The 25,128-nt window shown below is 42.6% G+C and overlaps 1 protein-coding gene across 1 annotated transcript in view; it reads right to left on the minus strand.

The window, feature by feature from the left end:
* The window catches only part of PITRM1 (pitrilysin metallopeptidase 1), a 202,173-nt gene that overhangs the window by 140,967 nt on the left and 36,078 nt on the right, over nt 1–25,128 (minus strand). The window contains exons 5-7 of the mRNA XM_030198926.1: nt 20,389–20,515; nt 16,843–16,931; nt 4,343–4,471 (exon numbers count right to left, since the gene is read on the minus strand). Coding sequence (XP_030054786.1) covers nt 4,343–4,471; nt 16,843–16,931; nt 20,389–20,515 — 345 coding nt within the window. The remainder of the gene's footprint in view (nt 1–4,342; nt 4,472–16,842; nt 16,932–20,388; nt 20,516–25,128) is intronic.

Consider the following 25,128-nt stretch of genomic DNA (forward strand, 5'->3'; position numbering starts at 1 on the left):
TTTGACATTTCTTCTTTCTCCATGCTCATCATTCATCTTCCTTCTCTCTGTGTCCCCTATATTTCCCTGTCCTGAATCTCACCTGTGTCCATATCCCTACATTCACCACTCTATATCCTTATTCCCTCCCCAGTGTCCAGCATTACACTCCTCCGTATCTCTATGCCCCCTCCCCCAAGTTCAGCATCTTCCTTCTATGTTCCTATTCTCCCCCATGTCTAGCATGGTCTCTAAGTCTATATACCCCTCCCATGTCTGGCACTGCCATTTTGTGTCCGTATACCATCCACTACTACTAATTTCTATAGAGAACGTGAAGGCAGAGTTTGGCCAGCTGTGTGATATAGAGAAAAACAGGCTATATCAGCAGAATTTCACAAACTACCATGTCAGCAGAGTTTAACATAAGGAATGCTAGCACAGCAACAGGAAGGGGCTGAGAAAATAAAATAAAGCTCCAGCATGTCCATGTGTAGCCCGAGAGGTTGTGATTTATGTGGTCACAAATGGTGAAAAAGGACAAGGTATCATAAAAAAAATATATATGTAGCAGATGTTGGACAGGAAAAGGAGAATGGGAGTATCAGTAGAAGCAATAGATGTAAGACATGGTACATATGGCTAAAATTAAGGTATATAAGGAATGCTTTGTTAAGACAGAAATGGGAATTTTTTCTGACTCTAAGAAGCAGCTTGCTTCAAAGTTAGCTTAAAGTTCCTCTCACAGAAAGAGACTATATTTGCATGTACTATTTATATAACTGTAATTGGCAAAACAGCAATTAGATGTCTATTTCTATATGAACAATAAATGTGCTTCTATGTTAAATTTATGATTGGCTAATGGTGTATCTCTTCAGGCTAAATTAGTTTATCCAGAGGAACAAGCACCCTGAAGGTTTAGCCTCGCATCTTCCAGCCTGTCTGATAAGGAGCAAAGGTATAAGGCTAAACACTGTCCACCTGTCACAGATGGGATGCAGCAACCATGGTTTTGCCTGTGGTCAATGACCAGAGTAACTTTGGGAACAGGCCAGGTGAGCCTGAAGGGGAAGTCATCGCTGATAAAGGGGAGAGCTTGGGCATTACTGCCATCCATCCCCCGCAACACTGAGCACAGCACGAACGCCGCCAGAGCATTAAGCAGCCCATGGATCCTCATCCTCCATTTCCCCTCGCTGCTTCATAAGCTGGCCCAAGCTTGAGTGACAATCAATCTGCCTGTGGCGCTGTGGCCAAAGCAACACCACGGCAGCACGTCAGTTCAAGGTATGCTATGGGAGAACGTCAATGCCAGTTGGAAGACAAAACTAATATTCAGGTGTGTCAGCCCCCAATACTCAGAAGTGGTGAGCGCAGCCTGGAAAATGGCGGCAGGAAGAGAAGAAGGAGATATAAGACCCATTTTTTTTTCCTTTTACACCACAGGAACAAGGCTTTCTACCACTCGCGCAGGGCGGTAAAGAGTTTTCCTCCCTCACCCGCCACAAAATGTGGTAACTTTTTTTTTTTTTTTTTTTAAGCAGTTTACTGCAGGTCCCCATCCCCGTGTCATTCTGTAGTACATACTATGCAAGATATGCACATTCTTACAGAATACCACTTAAGAAGGAATTTGGCAGGTATGTATATATGTGCATACATATGTACATGCTAAGCCTTTATGCGTATGTAAAATGTTAGCACCCATTTTATAGAACTGCCCTCATAGCATCCACTTTTACAGGATATTCAGGTAGGCATTACTGGGGGCAGAGAATAGGCAGAAATGGGCAGGACTGTTTGAAAGTAAAGCAATAGCTTAATATTATCTTTTTGGAAGGGAGGCAGACAGGCAGGCAATCTGGGTGGAAGGAGAAGAAGCTGGATGGTTGGTTACAGATATAAAAGGGGCTCAGGGCGCCACAATCCTTTGAATTGGCCCTGCTGTAACTTCTAAGCATCATGGCAACCTGGCTCCTGGGATTTGTCTAGTTTTGGTAATAGAACTATAGGGGGTTCAAGACTGATATTAAGTGCAGACTGTCTTTGGGCACAGTTTGTGCCAGTATGAGTGGGAGAACAAAGGAAATCTGCTAAAATAATTGTATCCTAGTTCCTAATTTTTACTTTGGCTGACATTTGTCATTAGTTCCTTGTATGGAAGTTTATTTCCAGACAATTTAACTACTATCCCAAAAGGTCAAAATTGAGATTTAAATTTACCTTCAAGTTACAGACCAATTGGATATATACGATGGAGATCATTTTAGGAGGGTTATTTGCATTTGAAATATGCATATACCTGGCAGGTTTACAAATCAAATTTATATTCCATGAAATTAACCAAGGATCCAGTGAGGATTACAAGAGTATAACTAGATGATACATAAAAAAACCAAAATAAAGGGAAAAGGGGAAATGGGACTTGATATACCGCCTTTCTGTGGTATTTTTGCAACTACATTCAAAGCGGTTTTCATATATTCAGGTACTTATTTTGTACCTGGGGCAATGGAGGGTTAAGTGACTTGCCCACAGTCACAAGGAGCTGCAGTGGGAATCGAACCCAGTTCCCCAGGATCAAAGTCAGCTGCACTAACCACTAGGATACTCCTCCACAATACAACTATAAATGTTTAGTTCCCATTTTACAAAGTAGGGATAAGCATCTCTCTCACTCAAGTGCATGCAAATGGCAAGGATGCGTAGTCTGAACAGAAGTGCATGGCAAATTAGATGTTTATTCCCCATTTCAGAAGGGGACTAGATATCTACACCCTAAAAGATTGATGTCAGAAGTTGCACCTACCAAGCACGTTTAGATTTTAGCAAACTGCTCTTATTGAGCAGCACTCCACTATAGAGATTAGGGGAAGTTGCCCCTTTAATTCCCAGTGGTTGCTCCTTCCAAAAACCAAACTGGCAAGGGATACTGGTCTCCGGGTGCTGAGAAAATGCACATTTATATTTCTAAAATGGTAAAGATAAACGTATATATGCCAGCACAAACACTTTTTTTCTAAAATAAATAATTATGGTGCCAGCACTCGCTGTATAAACGTTTGTTTCGTCTGTAATTTAAAACAAACAGTCATTTAACTCCATTGCACTGCTTTTCTTTATGGAATGCAATGGGGAAATCAGAACTACAAGCCCCTGCATGCAATGGGGTAAACCTTGGACTGAATCAACCCTGTTTTGTGAATTTGGATCACGTTGGCAGCCTTAGAATAGATGTGTTAGAAATTATTTGGAATTGCAACACTTAAACCCTACCTTTAAAAAAAAAAAAAAAAAATAGTAAACAAGGATTTTGCAGTTGATAAAATCTTTTTGAAGTGTTACTTGTGAAACGTATTCTGGTTTATTTTAAATCTGATTTTTGAAGGTTAGGGTGACTGAAGGTTGGGTTGCGTTTTTTGATTGGGGAACAGAATGATGGATTGTGGGGTAAAAGGGATTAATAGTACACATATATGCAATTTTGATTGTGGTAATTTTAATTTATCCTAACCCATTATGAACAGTACTGGTAAAAACAGAGCCTAAATGCTGAAATTAATGAATTAGGAGGTATAATTTTATAACAGGGAACCTAAGGAAAAGTGAAAGTATTTGTTTTATAAGAGAAAACACAGACGTATGTGCCTGCATAAAATAGCCCCCTACATCATCCATGGTAGAACACAAGTGCTCTTGCATAAATTTATGCCTGCTCTGTAAGAATCACCACCATGTATGTGTGCATTTTATATAATAAGTGCCAATTCTGCCCCAATTCTACCTATTCTTTGTCTATGGTATTTTACTAATCTATATGCTATTCACCGGTAGCACAATTTTGTAAGCATCTACCTATGTGTATAGAAAGCTTTTCTATGGAACAAGATGGCCACTCTCAAGAGAGGATATGCACCTCAATGCTCTCTAGAGAGCCAAGCACTTACCAATATATGGAAGCAGAAAGGGAAAGTCAGGACTTTTCTAATTGAGTCCTCCCCTGTACCTACTTTTGGACTCATGGAGTGGTTTGTTGTTCAGGTTGCTGCATTGGGGACTGCTCCATGGTCAACTGTGAAATGTGAGGAGCTGCAAATATCTTTCAGCAAGATACAATGAGCGATTTGCGACACTGAATCTGGGCAGCCATGGGACAGCCACTCTCTCTCTCACCCCTTATATTCAGTTAGGGTTATGGTATAAATGCTTAAGTATATCCCAGTCTTTGTCCTATCCTGAACAAGTAGCTTGTAAGACTGCTTGAAAAACCAGATGTGCTTCACTTACTAAAACCTATTAGAGGGATAAGCAGCAGCTCCAAGAAAGGGTATTATTTGTTATTAAGAAGAATGCTACTCACCCAGTACTAGGAGAGAAACCAGTCCCGATGTTGGCTTCAATTAAAGCTTTATAGAAGGGAGAGTTTGGACCGGAGGACATCAGTGAACAAAGAAGGTTAAGCGTGAAGGCTTCAGAAATATCTGTAACACTAAGGAAGAAAAAAGTAATAGCATTTTTTAAATAACTATACTATTAATAAACTAAATATTCAGAGAACCTCTATTAAAAATGTTGGGAATGCTTCAACTAATAAAACAAATCTCTCTCACAAACTGCCACTTAAGTGTACAACACTAAAAACTATAAACCACTAATATTTTCACATCAAAAATGAACTGCTGTAAATAACTAACCTTCTATATAAAAAACGAGAACATATGACTTTGCTGCATAAAAATGTAAATATGTAGAGGATCATTTTCAAAAGCATTTCTGTGCATAAAGTACTGCTTTATGTGAATAAATAGCAATGTTGCTTACTTGTAACAGATGTTTTCTGTGGACAGCACAACTGATCAGGCATAAGTGGATGCCATTATCCAATGGCGATAGGACAGAACTGCTCTCCGACAGCTCAGAACTTCAGTGTAGTTCTGAATATGCGCAATCCTTCCCATGAATAATGGCCTCCTCAACTGGTTCCAAAGCTCAAAACAGTGGGATAAATTTTCAGGGAAGTGATGGGATTATATAATTCTGGAAAGAAAGACTGACCTGCACTTCTTGATTCAAACGTACTGTCCTGTGGTGTTGCTTTGCCTAAATAGTAATGTGCAGAGGAATATGAAGATGGCAGCAAGCAGTTGCTTTGCAGATTATATTAAGGCAGACTGCAGTAACTCATTTCATAAGATAACACTGTAGTTGAAAGGAATATCTGGTATCTAAAAGGTCAGATAATTTGGAAGCTTTCTTTGTAAATGGCATACCAGCTCTAATAGGACAGGAGGAGATGGAAAGGTTGCACACAACCTGGAATGAAATCTGTTCTGAAGTGAAAAATTGCAGGAAGACCTTAGGAAATTGGAAGACTGGGCATCCAAATGGCAAATGAAATTTAATGTAGATAAATGCAAAGCGATGCACATTGGGAAGAATAATCTGAATCTTAGTTATATGATGTTAGGGTCCACTGTACGAGTCAGCACTCAATAAAAAAATAAAAAAATCTATGTGTCATTGCATACAATACACTGAACTTTTCTGCCCAGTGTGTGGTGGTGGCCAAAAAAGAAAACAGGATGCTAGGAATTATTAGGAGAGAGAAGCAAAATGACCAAAAATATTATAATGTCTCTATCACTCCATGGTACAACCTCACCTTGAGTACAGTGTTCAATTCTGGTCGCTGTATCTCAAAAAAAGATATAGCAGAATTAGAAAAGGTTCAAAGAAGAGTGACCAAAATGATAAAGGGGATGGAACTGCTCCCGCATGAGGAAAGGCTAGGGCTCTTCAGCTTGGAAAAGAGACCGCTGATGGGGGAATATGAATGAGGTCTACAAAATCCCGAGTGGTGTGGAGCGGGTGGAGGTGAATTGATTTTTCAGTCAGTCATTCAAAAAGTACAAAGACCAGGGGACAAAATGAAATTGCATGGAAATACTTTTAAAATAAATAGGAGGAAATATTTTTTTCACTCAAAGAATAGTTAAGCTCTGGAACTCGCTGCTGGAGAATGTGGCATATCTGGGTTTAAAAAAAGGGTTGGACAAGTTCCTGGAGAAAAAGTGCATAGTCTGCTATTCAGATGGACACTGGGGAAGCCACTGCTTGCCCCAGGATTGGTAGCATGGAATGGTGCTATTAACTGGGTTACTTCCAGGTACTTGTGACCTAGATTGGCCACTGCTGAAAGCAGGATACTGGGCTGGATGGACCACTGGTCTGACCCAGTATGGCTATTCTTATGTTTTTATCTAGAGGTGTTAATGGTAGAAGCCGACTTGGGATTTAGTGGTGGATATAGTTATACTTGGCTATTCAGGAAAGAGAGGGCAGGAAAAAAAGGATAGAGGAGTGGCATTAAAAGTTAGGAATAATATTAAAGTGACAGAAATGCATGACACATGGGGTAAGGAAGAAGCAATGTGGGTTAATCTTGAAAGACAATGGAAAACGTATTTGGGTGTGATATACAGGCCTCCCTCACAATCAGAAGAAATGGACAGAGATTTAATTGACATTCACAAGATAGCTAGGAAAGGTGAAGTACTACTAATAGTTTTAATATGCCGGACGTTGATTGAGGCGGTGCTGCTGCCAGGTTGTGTAGAAGCAAGGATATCTTGGATTCTCTATAGGAAGAATTGTTCTAGCAGTTGGTAATGGAACCTACGAAGAACAAAACTATTCTGGACCTGGTGCTTACAAATGCGGAGAATGTTTCTGATGTTACGGTGGGTTATCATTTGGCATCTAGCGATCACAGATGGTATGGTTCTACATTAAGACACATGAGGAGAGGATTTATTCAAGATTGAAGGTTCTTGACTTCAAAAGAACTAACTGCCAAGATGGGAGAATATCTCAAGGAAGAGTTAGTTGGATGGGAACAGCTGAAGGAAGTAGAACAGCAGAGGCCAAAACTGAATGGAGCTCTTTTAAAGGCGACAAACCTTCATGATAGAAAAGCACGTAAAAGTAAGAGGAAAAGACGGCTGCTTTGGTTCTCAAATGTAGTAGCTGAAAAAGGTAAGAGAAAAAAAAAAAAAAGGTTAGCCTTCATATATTACAAGGCGATACAGAAAGAGGAAAACAGGCAAAAATACCTAGAAAATATAAGAAGCTGGAAAAGCTGCCAGGAAAGCAAAGACACAAATAGAAGAAAAAAAGATAGCCAGTACAGTAAAACTGGGGGAAAAGGTTTTTTTGTTGTTGTTGGTTTTTTTTTTTTTAAGATGTGACAGGCGGAAGTGCCAAAATGTCATAGTGAGGCTCAAGGGTGAAGGAGAGGAAGGAATGTGCAACATAGTAAATGATGGAAGATAAAGACCTGTATGGCCCATCCAGTCTGCCCAACAAGATAAACTCATTTCATAGTAGCTGATAAGGATAAAGCTGAACAATTATTTCTGTTCTTTGCTCACAGATGAAAAACCGGGCATAGGACCATAGAAAACAAATGATAATGGAAATGTATGTTCGGTAGAAAAGGACAGATTCTCAGAAGACTGTGTTCGTGAGGAGCCTAGCTAAACTAAAAATAGACAAAGTGATGGGGTCTGATGGGATACATCCGAGGTTGCTCAAAGAACTTGGTAAAGTTTTGGCAGCTCCATTCTCTGACCTCTTCAATGCTTCCTTAGAGTCTGGAGTGGTCCCGGAGGACTGGAAAAGGACAGATGTGGTCCCTCTGTTAAAGAGTGGTAGTGAGGTCAGGAATTACAGATCTGTTAGTCTGACCTTGGTGGCGAGTAACCCAATGGAAACATTTCTAAGGATGAGGATTGAGAGGTTTCTACAATCGAATTGACTGCAGGACCCGAGACAGCATAATTTCACTAGAAGCAAGTATTGTCAGACAAATCTGATTGATTTCTATGACTGGGTGAACAAACAGTTGGATATGGGAGGGACACTAGATGGGGTGTACTTGGATTTTAGCAATGCCTTTGACACAGTTTCGCATAGGCAACTGATAAATAAACTGAGTGCCCTCGATATGGGCGTTATAATGCCATTGTATCGCTCCATGGTGCGACCGCACCTTGAGCATTGTGTTCAATTCTGGTCGCCGCATCTCGAGAAAGATATAATGGAATTGGAAAAGGTGCAGCGAAGGGCGACTGAAATGATAGCGGGGATGGGACGACTTCCCTATGAAGAAAGACTAAGGAGGCTAGGGCTTTTCAGCTTGGAGAAGAGACGGCTGAGGGGAAACATGATAGAGGTATATAAAATAATGAGTGGAGTGGAACAGGTGGATGTGAAGCGTCTGTTCACGCTTTCCAAAAATACTAGGACTAGGGGGCATGCGATTAAACTACAGTGTAGTGGCCTAGTGGTTAGGGTGGTGGACTTTGGTCCTGGGGAACTGAGGAACTGAGTTCGATTCCCGGCACAAGCAGCTCCTTGTGACTCTGGGCAAGTCACTTAACCCTCCATTGCCCGCCGCATTGAGCCTGCCATGAGAGGGAAAGCGTGGGGTACAAATGTAACAAAAAAAAAAAATTTTTTTCTTCACCCAACGCGTAATTAAACTCTGGAATTCGTTGCCGGAGAACGTGGTGAAGGCAGTTAGCTTGGCAGAGTTTAAAAAGGGGTTAGACAGTTTCCTAAAGGACAAGTCCATAAACCGCTACTAAATGGACTTGGGAAAAATCCACAATTCCGGGAATAACGTATAGAATGTTTATACGTTTGGGAAGCTTGCCAGGTGCCCTTGGCCTGGATTGGCCACTGTCGTGGACAGGATGCTTGGCTCGATGGACCCTTGGTCTTTTCCCAGTGTGGCATTACTTATGTACTTATGTAAAGTGACTGACTAGGTTTAAAACTGGTTAAGTGGAAAGAGATAGAGGGTAGTGGTAAATGGAGCTTGCTCCAATGAAAGGATGTTATCATTGGTGTACCAAAGGGATCAGACCTTGGGCTAGGTCTTTTTAACATCTTTGTGAGTGATATTGTGGAAGGGCCATCTGGGAAGGTTTGTCTCTCTGCGGACAAAAGAAGAGAGACTTGGGGGTGATTGTGTCCAATGATCTCAAGGTGGCCAAACAGGTAGAAAAGGCAACAGTCAAAGCCAGAAGGATACTCGGGTGCACAGGGAGAGGACTGGCCAGCAGGAAAACAGAGGTGATGGTGCCCTTGTATAAATCTCTAGTGAGGCCCCATCTAGAACACTGTGCAATTTTGGAGACCGCACCTACGAAAAGATATAAACAGGATGGAGTCATTCCAGAAGGCAGCTACAAAATTGGTCAGTGGTATGGGGACAGACATAAGGCTCGCAATATGTATAATCTGGATGAAAGGCAGGATAGAGGGGATATGATAAAGATGTTTAAATACCTCTGTGGCATTAAAGTACAGGAGATGAGCTTCTTTCAAAGGAAAGAAAACTTTGGAATGAGAGGGCATAGGATGAAGTTAAGGATATAGGCTCAGGAGTAATCTAAGGAAATATTTTTTTTCATGAAAAGGGTGGTGGATGCGTGGAAATGCCTCCCAGTGGAGGTGGTGGAGACGAGGACTGTCTGAATTTAAGAAAATGTGAGACAGGCACATGGGATCTCCTAGGGAAAGGAGGAGAAAGTGGTTGCCGTGGATGGGCCATTTGGCTCTTATCTGCTGTCATATTTTTAAGGATGCATATTATTCCCATCAACTTGTAGCTTGTACATGCAAGGAAAAACACAGTTTAATTGCTTGTATACAAATACTAGAAGCTTAAAAAATAAGATAGGAGACAGAGTATATAACACTAAATGATGAGGTAGATACAATAGACATTTCAGAGACTTGGAAGGAGAACAATTAATGGGGCACTGTGTTAACAGGATACAAATTATATCGCAATGATAGAGGATCACATTGGGGAGGGGGTTCCGCTATATGTTAATGGGGGTATTGAGTCAAACAAACTAAACTTCTACATGAAACATAGCAGATTGGAATCCTTATGGATAGAAATTCCACGTGTGAAAGGAAGAAGTATTCTTGTAGGTCTGTACTACCGTCTGCCAGGACACAATGAACAGCAAGATGAAGAAATGTTTACAGAAATTAGGAAACCTGGCAACAGTATAATAATGGGCGATTTCAATTACTCAATATGAACAAAACAATGCTACCTAGAAACATGTAACAAAGTGGATAGAAAATGGCTTTGAAACATGAAAATGAAAAAAATGTGAAGAGAAAGACCTCAATAAAACAGAGACCAACCACACAATAGCCTTCATAAAGGGCAGCTCACAATAATCATTGGTCAAAAAAACACTACAAAATTGAAACATCAAAAGTGTCCAAAGTACTTATAATTTGCCATATTCTATGTCTGCAATCAATACAAAACACTTAAATATTCCAGAAAGTCACCAAAATACATCAAGAAAAAACAGTGCTCAAAAATCTTAAATTTTCAATAAAGAAGGGCATAATCGAACCGCGCTGGCCATCTCCGGGGCCGGCTCTGCAAGTGGGTGCAGCCAACCATATTTTCGAGAAAGATGGCCGGCCATCTTTTGTTTCGATAATACGGTTGGGGCCGGCCAAATGTCAGAGATGGCCGGGTTTCAGATGGCTGGCATCGGTTTTTGCCCATAATGGAAAACGAAATCGGCGATCTCAAATCCGGCCAAATCCAAGGCATTTGGTTGTGGGAGTGGCCAGGATTCGTAGTGCACTGGTCCCCCTCACATGCCAGGACACCAACCGGGCACCCTAGGGGGCACTGCTAAAAAGTAAAAAATGAAAATAAAAATAAAAATAGCTCCAAGGGCATAGCTCCCTTACCTTGGGTGCTGAGCCCCCCACCCTCCCCCCCCCCAAAAAAACCCACTCCCCACAACTATAAACCACTACCATAGCCCTACGGGGGTGAAGGGGGGCACCTACATGTGGGTACAGTGGATTTTGGGTGGGTTTTGAGGGGCTCCCATTTTCCACCACAAGTGTAACAAGTAGGGGGGGATGGGCCTGGGTCCGCCTGCCTGAAGTGCACTGTACCCACCACAACTGCTCCAAGGACCTGTATACTGCTGCGATGGACCTGAGTTTGACATTTGAGGCTGGCAAAAAAAGATTTTCCCAAGTTGTATTTTTGAGGGTGGGAGGGGGTTAGTGACCACTGGGGGAGTCAGGGGAGGAGATCCCCAATTCCCTCCGGTGGTCATCTGGTCAGTTGGGGCACTTTTTTGGGACTTGGACCTGAAAAAAAAGGGTCCAAATAAAGTGGACCAAATTCTGGTCAAGGCCGGCTTTCTTTTTTCCATTATCGGGCGAAGTTGGCCATCTCAACGCCCGCCCCTGTCCCCGTCCTGCCTTCACTACTGTTCCAACACGCCCCCTTGAACTTTCGCCAGCCCCGCGACGGAAAGCAGTTGGAGCCGGCCAAAATCGGCTTTCAATTATACCGATTTGGCCGACTTCAGGAGATCGCCGGCCATATCCCGATTTGTGTCGGATGATGGTCGGCGACCTCTTTGGAAAATCAGTTGGATAGGCACTTAACTTGAAAATATCCACCATCCAGGAATAATCCTGAAGGGGCTCCCTGTTTTCCTGAAAAACATTGCTTCAGGGGAATAACTTTGGCACTGCAACTTGACTGGAAATTCGCTCAGCAACTTTTTTTCCGTTGGCTTTCAGAACATTCCACATTTTTTCATTTTTAGATGCCATTTTCTATCCACTTCGTTACATGTTTCTAGATAGAACTGTTTTGTACATATTGGTTTAGTATTCTACCTGTTCCTGCTATAGTGTGATTTCAAATGTTACATCTGGGAGCATTAGGGAGATAAATTCCTAGAAGTAATAAATGACTGCTTCTTGGAGCAACTGGTCCAGGAACCGATAAGAGGTGGAGCCATTTTAGACCTAGTCCTTAGTGAAGATCAGGGTATAATGCGAGAGGTAAGTGTTGGATCCGCTGTGAAACAGTGATCATAACATGATCAAGTTTGAGCTACTAAATGGAGTGAAGCTACAAAGGAAATCTATTGTAGCAGCATTTAATTTTTGAAAGGGCAAATATGATAAAATGAGGAAAATGGTTAAAAAGAAGCTAAAAGGATTGACTGCAAAGGTTAGGACTTCAAATCAGGCAAGGACATCTTTTCTCCTACTTGCAGGTTAAACATTTTATTATTTCATAAAATGGTTGAGGGTAGGGCTGCATGTTAATTGTGATTAATACGTTAATTCATAGCGATTAAAACCTTCTGCCTCCTTCCCGCACCCTCCCCCGCCGAGCGTGGTCTGGCATCTCTCCTTCCACCCAGTTTACCTTTTCAGTAAGTCTTAGGCCCTGCAAGAAAACTGAAAAAGGTAAACCAGGTGAAAGGGGAGGGAGAGATACCAGACCATGAGGGCGGGGGAGGGAATTGGGAGAGAACATCAGGCATGTAGGCAGCAGCCGGGGCTAAAAGGAGACAGAAAGATGAGAGGTCCTGGGATGGAGAGAGTGGCAGGAAGGAAGAAAGTTCTTGGAGGACTAGTTTGGGGGGGGGGGGGGGGGGAGATTAGGAGACAGGTAAAGATAATGGACCTGGGGGTAGAGGGGAGGAAGGGTTAAAGAGTTGGACCTGGAAGACGGAGAAAGGAAGATGCTTGGCCTTTAAATCAGTGGCATAAGCACAGAGAAGGGGAGGGGGCCTTGGAGACCTGGGCGCCCTCCAAAGCTGCAGTACTTGTTCAATGGCTGGTGGAGTACCTTAAGCCCCACCAGCCGAAGAAATCCGCTACCTGACTCACCCCCCTTCCTCTTCGTACTGCCTCAGGAGCAAGGAAGTCAGCAGGGTGCCTCCACCACCAATGCTTGCGCACACCACCAGACCAGAGCCATCATTTTCATTACAACAGTAATCAAAACGCTGGCTAGCAGTGGGCTTCTGGATGGGATGAGTACAAAAAAAAAAAAATTACATGTCAAAAAAACAAAAAGTATTTAAAATTTCATTACCTGCAGTGCTGGGCAGCTACTTACAGTAAGTTGCACATGCCACGTGGTACAGAGCACCCTGGCTCCTGTAGCTGACTCAGGCTCAAACTGTACTGTGGGGCACTGGGGACGCAGGGAAATGCTACTACTGCTGCTGTGATTAATCGAAGAATTGAGTAGTGAAGTGACTGTGCAAAGAACTTAGAGCCCAACCGGCACTGAAGTTAAGCCCGGGCCGGCCAGCAGAGCAGCAGTGAGGACCCCAGGCACTTAGGCAGGCACAGTGTAAAGAAGCTGTGCCCACTACACACCCAGGCGGCACTACAGCAGCAGCAGCCTTTCCATGTGGCCCTGCGGTCCAAGCCTATGGGAGGAGCAGTGGAGCAGTCAGTGCCGCGTGGTCCTGGCGCCTGCAGTTATTTTTTAGCGTGATGCGCCAAGAACGAGGATGAGCGAGCACAGCTGCAGCGTGGCAGCATTAGATGGAATAAATATGCAGTCAGCACGCAGAGGACGCAGCACTGACTGATAAGGAAGAGGACCATCACGGTCATCACTAGAAGTCAAGAGCTACTAGTGGTGACTGTGATGGTCCTCTTCCTTCTCAGCCAGCGCTGCGGCCGCTGCGTGCTAACTGCATGTTTATTCCCGTGCCAACTGCTGTGCCGAGTCTGCCTCTGCCAAAAGCCCAAAAGGTAGGTGGGACTGGGAGGTCAGCTGAGCGGGCCACCACCGTGACGATGGTAGAAAGTGAAAGGCTTCAGTGTAGCTGCTGCTTTGCTGTGCGCTTTTCAACTACGCTTAAAACTGGGTGGGCGAGCCTGAGATGAAATTGAATGGGCCTGGGTCCGCCTGTAGCTACGCCCCTGCCCAGCAGGTGATGTCAAGACCAATATACAGTACACTGCTAATATCTAGGGCTGCTTAAAATCAGATTGAGACATACTTACGAGAGCCGGGAATGCCTACTTTGTCTTGAGCAATGTTAGAATCATTAAATAGCCCACCTACAGGCAAGTGAAATACAATTGGCTACACAGGAGGTGAAAAATTACACAGCTCCAGAACCTGATGGGTTTGCCTGTGAATTCTACAAGTTTTTACACCACCAACTGTGTGCCCCACTCGAGGCATATTATACTTTAGCTACAGGTCCGAGCTTTTCTCCCCAAGCCAGGTAGGCCAAAAGACTTGCCTGACTCATACAGACCCATATCTTTGATAAACGTGGGCATTAAAATTCTATCTAGAATACTGGTGACTTGCCTTTCTGCTTGTTTGCCAGCCTATGCTGGAGAGCAGCATGTAGGCTTTGTACAAGGATGAGAGTCAGTTTAAAATGTTAGGAAGTCTTGTTAGACATTGTCTAAGACAGAAAATACCACCACTCGTGGTTAGCTTGGACACCAATTTGACAAAGCAAGTTGGTCCTGTTTCAGATGCTGTCTCACAAAGGCCTTAAGGCCTGGTATATGGGGATAATTCAGACTTTGTACGCTTTCCCTTCGGCTTTTCTTAGTCAATGGTATCCATACATCTCCATTTAAGATTGAATGGGGAACATGGCAGGGATGTCTTCTTTCCCAATTACCTTTAATTTTTGGAACCCCTCCTGCTTACCTTGCACAAAAAGCCAGAGGTAGAAGGGGTACATCTGGGAATCAACACAATTAAAATACTGGCTTTTGCTGATGGTTTACTTTGATTTTGAGAACTTCCCACAACTGTCCACCATGCTAGCACTTGGTTTATCTGGTTTCCAAATGAATTAGAATAAATCCATGGCTCTGGTAATACAGGGGAGTAATAAGGAAGACTGGGTGGGGAATTCTCCATTGAAATGGGCTGACAATTATATAAAACTACTTGGGAGTGAAAATGCCCTCAAATTTTTCCTCCCTGTATATACTGAATGTTCAAACGTTGCTTGCAGATACAAAAAAAAATGTTGCAGGTCTGGCGGGCTTATCCCTTTCTCTAATGGGGAAAATTAGTCTTTACAAAGAGATTACTACTCCCTGCTGGCTTTATACATTTCAAATGCTCACCTTATATTTAGCAGGCAAAGATGAACATTTTTTGGAAAAGTTTAAGTGTGTACCTGTGGCAGAGGAAAAAAAAAGTGAGACTTCCTCTTGCGACAGTAATGACTCCCTTAGATCAGGGAGGCTTGGGACCGTTGAACCTAAGAGTCGCAACTGTTGCATGTGGCGTGCGTCGTATCAGTAACTGATTATAGGGGAACTTCACATTTTTCTATCACCTCTATAGAGGCTATTGACCCCATGGGAGCACCTTAGTTATCTTCTCCAAGCACCAGCAGGGAAAGTTACACAGTCCTTTCCAGGATATACATTTGTGTATCCTCTGCGCCCGGTGTGGAGGTGGGTGTGTTTTGTAGGCATGGCTGTTCTGGGATAATTACTCCCTTTTTATTGATCAACTGTAACCCTGCGTTCACACCAGGCTCAGATAATAAAATATTTTGCCTGTAGGAAGGCAAGGACATTCACTGCCTTTCTGACATCTTAGATGAGCAAAGGAAAATTAAGACCCTTTCTGCTTTACAGACAGAATTTGGGTTGGATGGAACAGTGTTTGCGTATATGCAGCTTTATCTCCTGGGAAAGGGGAACTACATTGTGAAGTCTTGAAACAACATTTGAAATCTTGTATATCTGGAGTGCAAGCTTTCACAGACAATAACACACTTTGTGAGATGCAATATAAATTAGGGGAGCGAGTAGAGCAACTATGCAGACTTCTGACTGCTGCCCAAAATGTCAGCAAGGTAGCAGCACTCTGAGTCACATGTTTTAGTACTGTCCCTTAATTCCGTCATTTTGGCACAGCCTGATTATGTTTATCTCCCATATTTGGTTCACACAATGAAGGTCCTCTCCGACATTTTATAACACAAGTTTGCTGTTTCCTTCCCAGTGCCTATGAAGGGTTTTCTTCAACAAATGGTTCTGATGGCCAAGAAAAGCATTTTGACTAACTGGATAACACCAGATCCTCCCAATATGTACCAGTGGCGCTCCGAAATGATCATGCTCCTAACTATGGAAAGATACACTATACAAGATCTTACTAATGTAAAGAGAATTACTTTTTTTTTTATTTTATTTCTGCAAACAGCAAGGCGAACAACAAACAAAACTGCAGGTACAAGCTCAAAAAGAAAGACGTACCAAGCACAACAGGGAAAAAGTAAAATATTTTCACCCTGGTTATTTCTTATCTAAAGGGGAATTAACCATCATTCATCCCGCTGTATTTTTCCGTTTGTAAATCCTCCCAACCCTCATGTATTCAACACTCATTCTCTAGGGAATTATCTTTTGCAAAACTCGGGAACCCTTTTTGGAGCACAATGATAGTAGCTTGTAACAGACTTTTTAATGTGACTCATTGAAGGCAAAAGAATTGATTTTATCAGCCCAGATATATAGTTGGCTGCTGTTCAGGGTTAGGGGGAGAGAGCTTATAAAACAAGCATTTCAAATCAAGTATTCTTCCACTGTTTTTTGTAAACTGGACTTGTATTTAGACAATGTGTGGTTTCGAGTTTTAGATTCATATTTTGAAGCCTCACCTGGCTCTATTAATTTTGTGTTCAATAAAAATAAATTAACAAATGATCTGGAGATAGGAGTGATAAGTGAAATGACTGGGTTTGCAACGGACAACTTTTCCTGTACGTGATGGTCAGATGGTGTCTATAATTTAAGACTTTATGGCTATTCTGTAGTTACCTTAAGAATATAGGGTATATGTATTCAGTCACAATTCCCTTAAACACACATAGAGGCATATTTTCAAAGCACTTTGGGAGGCTAAGTTCCATAGGTTTCTATGGAACTTTGGGAGGCTAAGTGCTTTGAAAATGAGCCTCATAGCATACTTACTCTTCCAGAAGAAAACTGACACCAACAGTGGTTTGTTTGGTAGGATCAGCAGCAAGCGAATCTACACCAGAAGTTATATGGTATTCTCTCTGCCAAAAGAAACAAAAACATCAATGACTAACTAAACTTTAACAATGGACTGTCATGATGGATAAAAGATCCATCACAGCAAACTAAATGTTGTCTTCTTGAATGTTATATTAAAACTTTAGACAACCAATACTATCATAACAATGTAAGACACTGGCAGCTAGAGTGACTAATGTGCACTAGTGTCTCATTTTGAGATCCATGTACAATTCTAGAGACCACACCTTCAAAAATAAATTTAAAAAAATAGGATGGTCCAGAAGGTGAATACTAAAATGGTCAGCGGTCTTAGTCATGAAGTGTTTGGGAACAGACAAAGGTCTGAATACACATACTTTGAAAGAAAGACAAGAGAGGGAAACAAACTACTCCAACTCGTGCACAAACTACTTGACACCTCGCCAGTTATCACAACCAGACACCCCATCAGCAGATGACCTGGCTATTTACTTCCATGAGAAAATTATAAAACTACGACCCACTTTACCACTTAACACCACCAACCATGAAAAATTCATTAACTGTTTGGACCCAACCACCGATGAATATCCAGCAGACCGAATCTGGACAAACCTCGACCTACTGACTGACGAAACCATCACCCAAGCGATCAACAGATTCGCCAAGTCCCATTGCAAACTGGACATATGTCCCAACAACCTAATAAAATTCGTCCCTCAACGCTTCATAACAGACCTCGCCTCATACTTAAATTTCATGCTACAACATGGACTCTTCCCTATGGATAAAGGAAATATATTACTTACCCCAATACCAAGATCTAAGAAAAAAAAAATCAAATGATATAACCAATTACCGCCCGGTAGCATCCATCCCTCTGGAAGTAAAACTAATGGAAAAAGTTTAGTTATCAAACAACTTACCGATTACTTAAATTTTCAATACTACATGAATCTCAATCAGGATTTCGATCCAACCACAGCACCGAAACAGTACTAATCATGCTCCTAACCAAATTTAAGCAAACAATTGCAACTGGCAACAATGTTCTCCTCTTACAATTCGACATGTCCAGCACGTTCGACATGGTTAGCCATAAAATACTACTGAACATCCTAGAAAACTTCGGGATTGGAGGAAACGTTTTGAAATGGATTAATGGCTTCCTAACCGCAAGAACATACCAAGTGACATGAAATTCGAATGTCGAATGGAAATCTGAATGTGGAGTACCCCAGGGATCGCCACTATCACCAACCCTCTTCAACTTAATGACGACTCCACTGGCTAAATCACTATCCAACCAATGCCTCAATCCCTACATCTATGCAGACGATGTCACGATTTACATTCCGTTCAAACATGATCTAACTGAAATCACAAGTGAAATCAATCACAGCTTCCAAATAATGAACTCATGGGCGGATGCACTCCAACTAAAGCTCAACGCAGAAAAAACACAATGTCTTATTCTCTCATCACAATATAACAAGATCAAACACACCACTATAAACACCCCAGACTACACCCTTCCTGTCTCGGACAGCCTGAAACTTCTGGGAGTTACAATTGACCGAAATCTCAGACTAGAAAGCCACGCAAAAAATATAACAAAGAAAATGTTCCACACAATGTTTAAACTCAAAAGAGTACACCAAGGGAAATATTCTACAGCATGGTACAAACAATGGTGTTAAGCCACTTGGATTACTGTAATGCCATTTACGCCGGATGCAAAGAACAAATCATTAAGAAATTCCAAACTGCCCAAAATACTGCAGCCAGACTCATATCTGGAAAAGCGAAATACGAAAGTGCCAAACCCCTAACAGAAAAACTACACTGGCTCTCACTAAAAGAACAAATTACGTTCAAAATCTGTACTCTGGTTCATAAAATCATTCATGGCGAGGCCCCGGTATATATGTCAGACCTCATAGACTTACCAACCAGGAACACAAAAAGATAAGTACGTAAGTAATGCCACACTGGGAAAAGACCAAGGGACCATCGACCCCAGCGTCCTGTCCACGACAGCAGCCAATCCAGGCCAAGGGCACCTGGCAAGCTTCCCAAACGTACAAACATTCTATACATGTTATTCCTGGAATTGTGGATTTTTCCCAAGTCCATTTAGTAGCAGTTTATGAACTTGTCCTTTAGGAAACCATCTAACCCCCTTTTTAAACTCTGCTAAGCTAACTGCCTTCACCACGTTCTCCGGCAACGAATTCCAGAGTTTAATTACGCGTTGGGTGAAGAAATATTTTCTCCAATTTGTTTTAAATTTACTACACTGTAGTTTCATCGCATGCCCCCTAGTCCTAGTATTTTTGGAAAGCTTGAACAGACGCTTCACATCCACCTGATCCACTCCACTCATTATTTTATATACCTCTATCATGTCTCCCCTCAGCCGTCTCTTCTCCAAGCTGAAAAGCCCTAGCCTCCTTAGTCTTTCTTCATAGGGAAGTCGTCCCATCCCCTTTCTTCATCACGCACATTCTTGAACCTCCATTACCCCAGTTGCAAAGGACTTAAATATAAATCAATATATGCATCTAGCTTCTTCTACATCAGCACGCAACTATGGAATGCACTACCAAATGCCATAAAAACAACGCATGACCTGGCAGCCTTCCGGAAATTACTAAAGACCAACCTGTTCAATAAGACATACCATAATGATCCTTCATAAATGACCTGACATCAAAACTCTATCAGAACCATACAAAATCGAACTTTCTAAACCGGTTTGCTTCAATTTGTCACTAATGAAAGTTAATGCATTGCCCCCTTATCTTTCACGCCTGAAAAGAACTGTTTATCTAACTTACTTTATAATTTATTTCAACATTTATGAACTTTAAATGTAATACTACTTTGTATTTCTCTTTCCGGAAATGGCATTCGCCATTACAGCATAATGTAAGCCACATTGAGCCAGCAAAAAGGTGGGAAAATGTGGTATACAAATGCAACAAATAAATAAAAATAAATAAATAAACATGATAGAGACATTCAAACATCTCTATGGCATAAATGCACAGGCCTCCTTAATATGAAAGGAAGATCTGAAAAAAAGGAAGCATAGGATGAAGATAAAAGGGGATAAAGTCAGGAATAATCCAAGGAAAATACTTTATTATGGAAAAGGGTGGTGATCTATGGAACAGCCTCACTGTGGAAGTAGTGAAGACAAAGAATGTATCTAAATTCAAGAAAGCATGGGACAGGCACAGAGGATGTAATGTACAGGACAGTAGAAATTAGTAGTTGGTATGGATGGGCAGACTGGATAGACCATTATGGTCTTTACCTGCTGTCATTTTCTGGTGTTTCTATGTTACATAATGTGATAATGAGCATTAGAAACCCAAGAAGTTACATTACAGCTGCATTCAGTTAAAAGACACCTTAATTGGTACCTCAACTTTGTATGTATCAGAGTACAAAAGATAATTAAAAGCATTACACAGATCAGCACATACTTACAGGTTCACTCCAGTGCTTCTGTGATGGTACAGTAGTATGTGAATCAATTTTCTGGAACCTATTAAGTGCATTTTCATGAATATGTTTCAAATGCGGCTCCAAGGGAAAATTTCCATATGTAACAAACCTGTAGATTACATTAAAGATTATTATTTTCTTCTGCACACTTAAAAAGCATGTTCCACATTTCACTATTTTCAGTGACAAAACGTTTTAAAAAGTCAAATTAGTTATGTCTACAAATTACTCATATGTACTCAATCGTTATGGGGGTAATTTTATAAAATGGGCTTGTAGAAGTGTTTTGTGTGCTCAAGTAGGCTCTTTTAAAATTGCCCATGATAGGCATGCTAGAATTTGGCACACAAAGCATGGCACCTATTTTTATGCAAGAAAATCTGTAGGCTTTGCCAGCGAAGGAGAACAGGTAAGACACGATGGGACAGACACTGAGAAAACACACACATATTTGCCAATTTTTACTGGCTCAAATATTCACACACAGACAATTACACTTACATCTGAGCACATTTTAAACTATGTGCACCCACTTTCCCTGGAATAATTGTATAAAAAGATACATAGGTGCACATGCCACCTTTAGAAAACAGGTACAATATGCATATGCATGTGCCTTGACAGTCTTGATGCCCTGTTACAGAAATACCTGTAAGTGCTTTCACCGATAGAAAGGATAGAAACTATGGAATTCATTTTCACTGTTGAAATTTCCACTTCGTTTTACCATTTCTAGATGTATTTTTTTTTTTAATATCACCCCCGTCCAATGACTGCTCCCTTTTTCATTCTGTTTTTGACCTGTATCATGCACTCCAATACTAAAATTATTTAGTTTAGAACTAAAAAATCAAAGTACGCGACTAGCAAATTTTATTTTTCTGAAGATCTGTCTGGTTAGCTTCTACCTCCCATTTACTCAAGTATCTTTTTCATTTGACGTCATTGTTCCAGCTAATTCAGGTCTTTTCTGTAACATTTCAAGAACAGGAAAATGATTATAAAATACATATAAACCAATGTTTCTCTTCCTTTCTTCTACCTGAGTAAACAGGAAGCTTTTCAATCCCAAAACTTACATTGGTTTTCAATTTTTGTTTTCCAACACATCTGATAAAGCATGTTCCACTTTTTTTAAAATTGAACTACCTAGGCATTTATATTCTTGTTTCTTGTCCTTCTGCAAATATTTCTACATCAATATTTTGGATTTTTTTTTGGGGGGGGGGGAGGGGGGGAGGAGTTGGCCAATTATTTTTGTCTTCCCAATGTTCAAGTTCAGGATACAGATCTTACTGGTTATGCATAACCTAGCAAATCTTTCCCATAAGCCATTGGTACAGTGTCACCAGCCTACTGATTATTTGTTAAATTTTTGTTTCAGTTTCTCTCAAACCTTCAAGAACAAAAATTCACTTTATAGAATGAAGAATGGAGTGAATATGTATCTCTCTCTTACTCCTCTCGAGACCTCATTCTTTTTGATTAGGGCTGCACATTAATCGTGGATAATGCCACAATTAACATGTTATATTAAGCACATTTTAATCATGATTAATGATTGATCTGGTGCTGTCCGCTTTCTGTCTCCCTCCGCACCCCCCCCCCCCCCCACCCCCCACCCACTGTGTATGGTCCAGCATCGTTCCCTCAACTCTCCATCCAGTCCCCAACCAGATCTCCACCCCGGTGTGCCTTTTGCTCTGACCTGGCCTGCCCCTTTTGACGGACCTTCCATTTTCAGAAGGGGCAAGCCGGGTCACAAGAGGCCCGGTTCAGGCCACATGCGACCTTTCCATACGGCTGCCACTGGCCTGTAGGACTGAATACTTGCTGTTTAAAAAGGTACACTGGGTGCGGGACCTGAGTCACAATTTATTTATTTATTTATTGCATTTGTATCCCACATTATCCCACCTCTTTGCAGGCTCAATGTGGCTTACAATAAATCATGGATAGTGGGAATGAGAGGAGAATTGACATTTAGTGTACAGAAGTAATTTGGGTAGTATGGTAATGGAAAACTGGATAGAGACATGACATAGGGCATTCTTAACATTGCTAGATATGTATGGGGTTTCACAAGTATGGGGTTTCACAAGTTTTGGTCTTTGTGGTATATCTTGTCGAAGAGATGGGTCTTCAGCTGTTTGCGGAAGTTGGTCAGTTCATAGGTCGCTTTTAGGTTCCTTGGCAGTGCGTTCCAGAATTGCATGCTCATGTAGGAAAAGGTTGATGCGTGTATTAGTTTATATTTTAGGCCTTTGCAGTTAGGGAAATGAAGGTTGAGGAATGTGCGAGATGATCTTTTGGCATTCCTAGGTGATAGGTCAATTAGGTCCGACATGTAGGCTGGGGCTTCGCCGTGGATGATTCAGGTCTAAGAGGGGAGGGACGTGGAGGGGGAGATGCCAAATGGAGGGAAAGGGAAGGAATTGAGAGAGAAAACTGTGGGCACCGTGCATGGGAGGGAAGGAGGAACAAAGGAAATAGAAAGAACCACGGACACCATGGGGGAGGAGGGAGGGAATTGAGTGAGAACCATGGGTAGGAGGGGAGATATACAGAGATGCCAAAGAGATAGAGAGCAGACGTGGGGTGGAGAGAGTAGATGGAAGGAAGAAGAAAGGTGTTGGACTCCGGGGGGGGGGGGGGGGGGGGGGGAGAGCACGAAGAGAGAGCCGAACCTGGAGGCAGGAAGATATTGGGCCTTTAATCAGTGACACAACTAGGGGGGGCAGGGCCTTGGAAGCCTAGGCCCCCCACTTTGGGTTCAGGCCCCCTCCAAAGCTGCAGTACCTGTTCAATGGCTGGTGGGGTGGTTGAAGCCCCGCCAGCCAAATAAATCCACTGCCCATCACCCCTTTCCTCCTCTTGCAGCCTCAAGAGCGAGGAAGTCAGCAGCATGGCTCCAGCCACCGACAATTGCAACTCCACAAGCACACTCCGTTTATGTATGAACTGAGCATGCTCAGGGAGTGCCAGCATCAGCAGCTGGCAGCATCCCGCTGATTTCCTCACTCCTGAGGCAGTACGAGGAAGGGGGCGATTTTGGCACTGAATTTCTTATACTGGAGGGGCTTCAGCATCCCCACCAGCAAAAGGTATGATACCTAAAGTGGGGGGGAGGGGAGGGAGAGGACATGCATGCCCCCCCAGTCTCCCCCTCCCCCCATGACTCTGTCCCCTCTAATGGACTGCTGGCTATGCCCTGCCTTTAATCATGATTAAAAACTTTAAAAATTGTCATGGAACCCTATTTTTGATGCTTGGTATTCTGATAATAACAAATCTGTCTCCAATTAAAAAAAAAAAAAAAGTGTTCAGAAGGTGATGTGTATTACAAAACATTTGGTTCAATTCATCTTCACATCAACCACCCAGCCAGCTCATCATATTCAGCCCATGCAGGTCCATTAAAGTCAATGGAAAAAAGCAAATTTTGAACTGGGAACTTTTTGTGTCACATTGTTCGTGAGATAGATTTGGTGGTTGGAAGGAAAGGAGGAAGGGGGGAGAGGGAGGGATTTCTCCTTCCTTCTATTCATGTGTCTGGGTGCGGGCGGTATACAGTAAAGCGAATGCTACATACCTGTAGAAGGTATTCTCCGAGGACAGCAGGCTGATTGTTCTCACTGATGGGTGACGTCCACGGCAGCCCCTCCAATCGGAAACTTCACTAGCAAAGGCCTTTGCTAGTCCTCGCGCGCCCATGCGCACCGCGCATGCGCGGCCATCTTCCCGCCCGAACCAGCTCGTGTTCGTCAGTCTCATATGTAGCAAGACAAAGAGAAGGGAAGACACAACTCCAAAGGGGAGGCGGGCAGGTTTGTGAGAACAATCAGCCTGCTGTCCTCGGAGAATACCTTCTACAGGTATGTAGCATTCGCTTTCTCCGAGGACAAGCAGGCTGCTTGTTCTCACTGATGGGGTATCCCTAGCCCCCAGGCTCACTCAAAACAACAACCATGGTCAATTGGGCCTCGCAACGGCGAGGACATAACTGAGATTGACCTAAAAAATTTACCAACTAACTGAGAGTGCAGCCTGGAACAGAACAAACAGGGCCCTCGGGGGGTGGAGTTGGATCCTAAAGCCCGAACAGGTTCTGAAGAACTGACTGCCCGAACCGACTGTCGCGTCGGGTATCCTGCTGCAGGCAGTAATGAGATGTGAATGTGTGGACAGATGACCACGTCGCAGCTTTGCAAATTTCTTCAATAGTGGCTGACTTCAAGTGGGCTACCGACGCTGCCATGGCTCTAACATTATGAGCCGTGACATGACCCTCAAGAGCCAGCCCAGCCTGGGCGTAAGTGAAGGAAATGCAATCTGCTAGCCAATTGGAAATGGTGCGTTTCCCCACAGCCACTCCCCTCCTATTGGGATCAAAAGAAACAAACAATTGGGAGGACTGTCTGTTGGGCTGTGTCCGCTCCAGGTAGAAGGCCAATGCTCTCTTGCAGTCCAATGTGTGCAGCTGACGTTCAGCAGGGCAGGAATGAGGACGGGGAAAGAATGTTGGCAAGACAACTGACTGGTTCAGATGGAACTCCGACACAACCTTTGGCAAGAACTTAGGGTGAGTGCGGAGGACTACTCTGTTATGATGAAATTTGGTGTAAGGGGCCTGGGCTACCAGGGCCTGAAGCTCACTGACTCTACGAGCTGAAGTAACTGCCACCAAGAAAATGACCTTCCAGGTCAAGTACTTCAGATGGC

The sequence above is a fragment of the Microcaecilia unicolor genome, chromosome 1, assembly GCF_901765095.1.
Source record: "Microcaecilia unicolor chromosome 1, aMicUni1.1, whole genome shotgun sequence".
Lineage (NCBI taxonomy): Eukaryota > Metazoa > Chordata > Amphibia > Gymnophiona > Siphonopidae > Microcaecilia > Microcaecilia unicolor.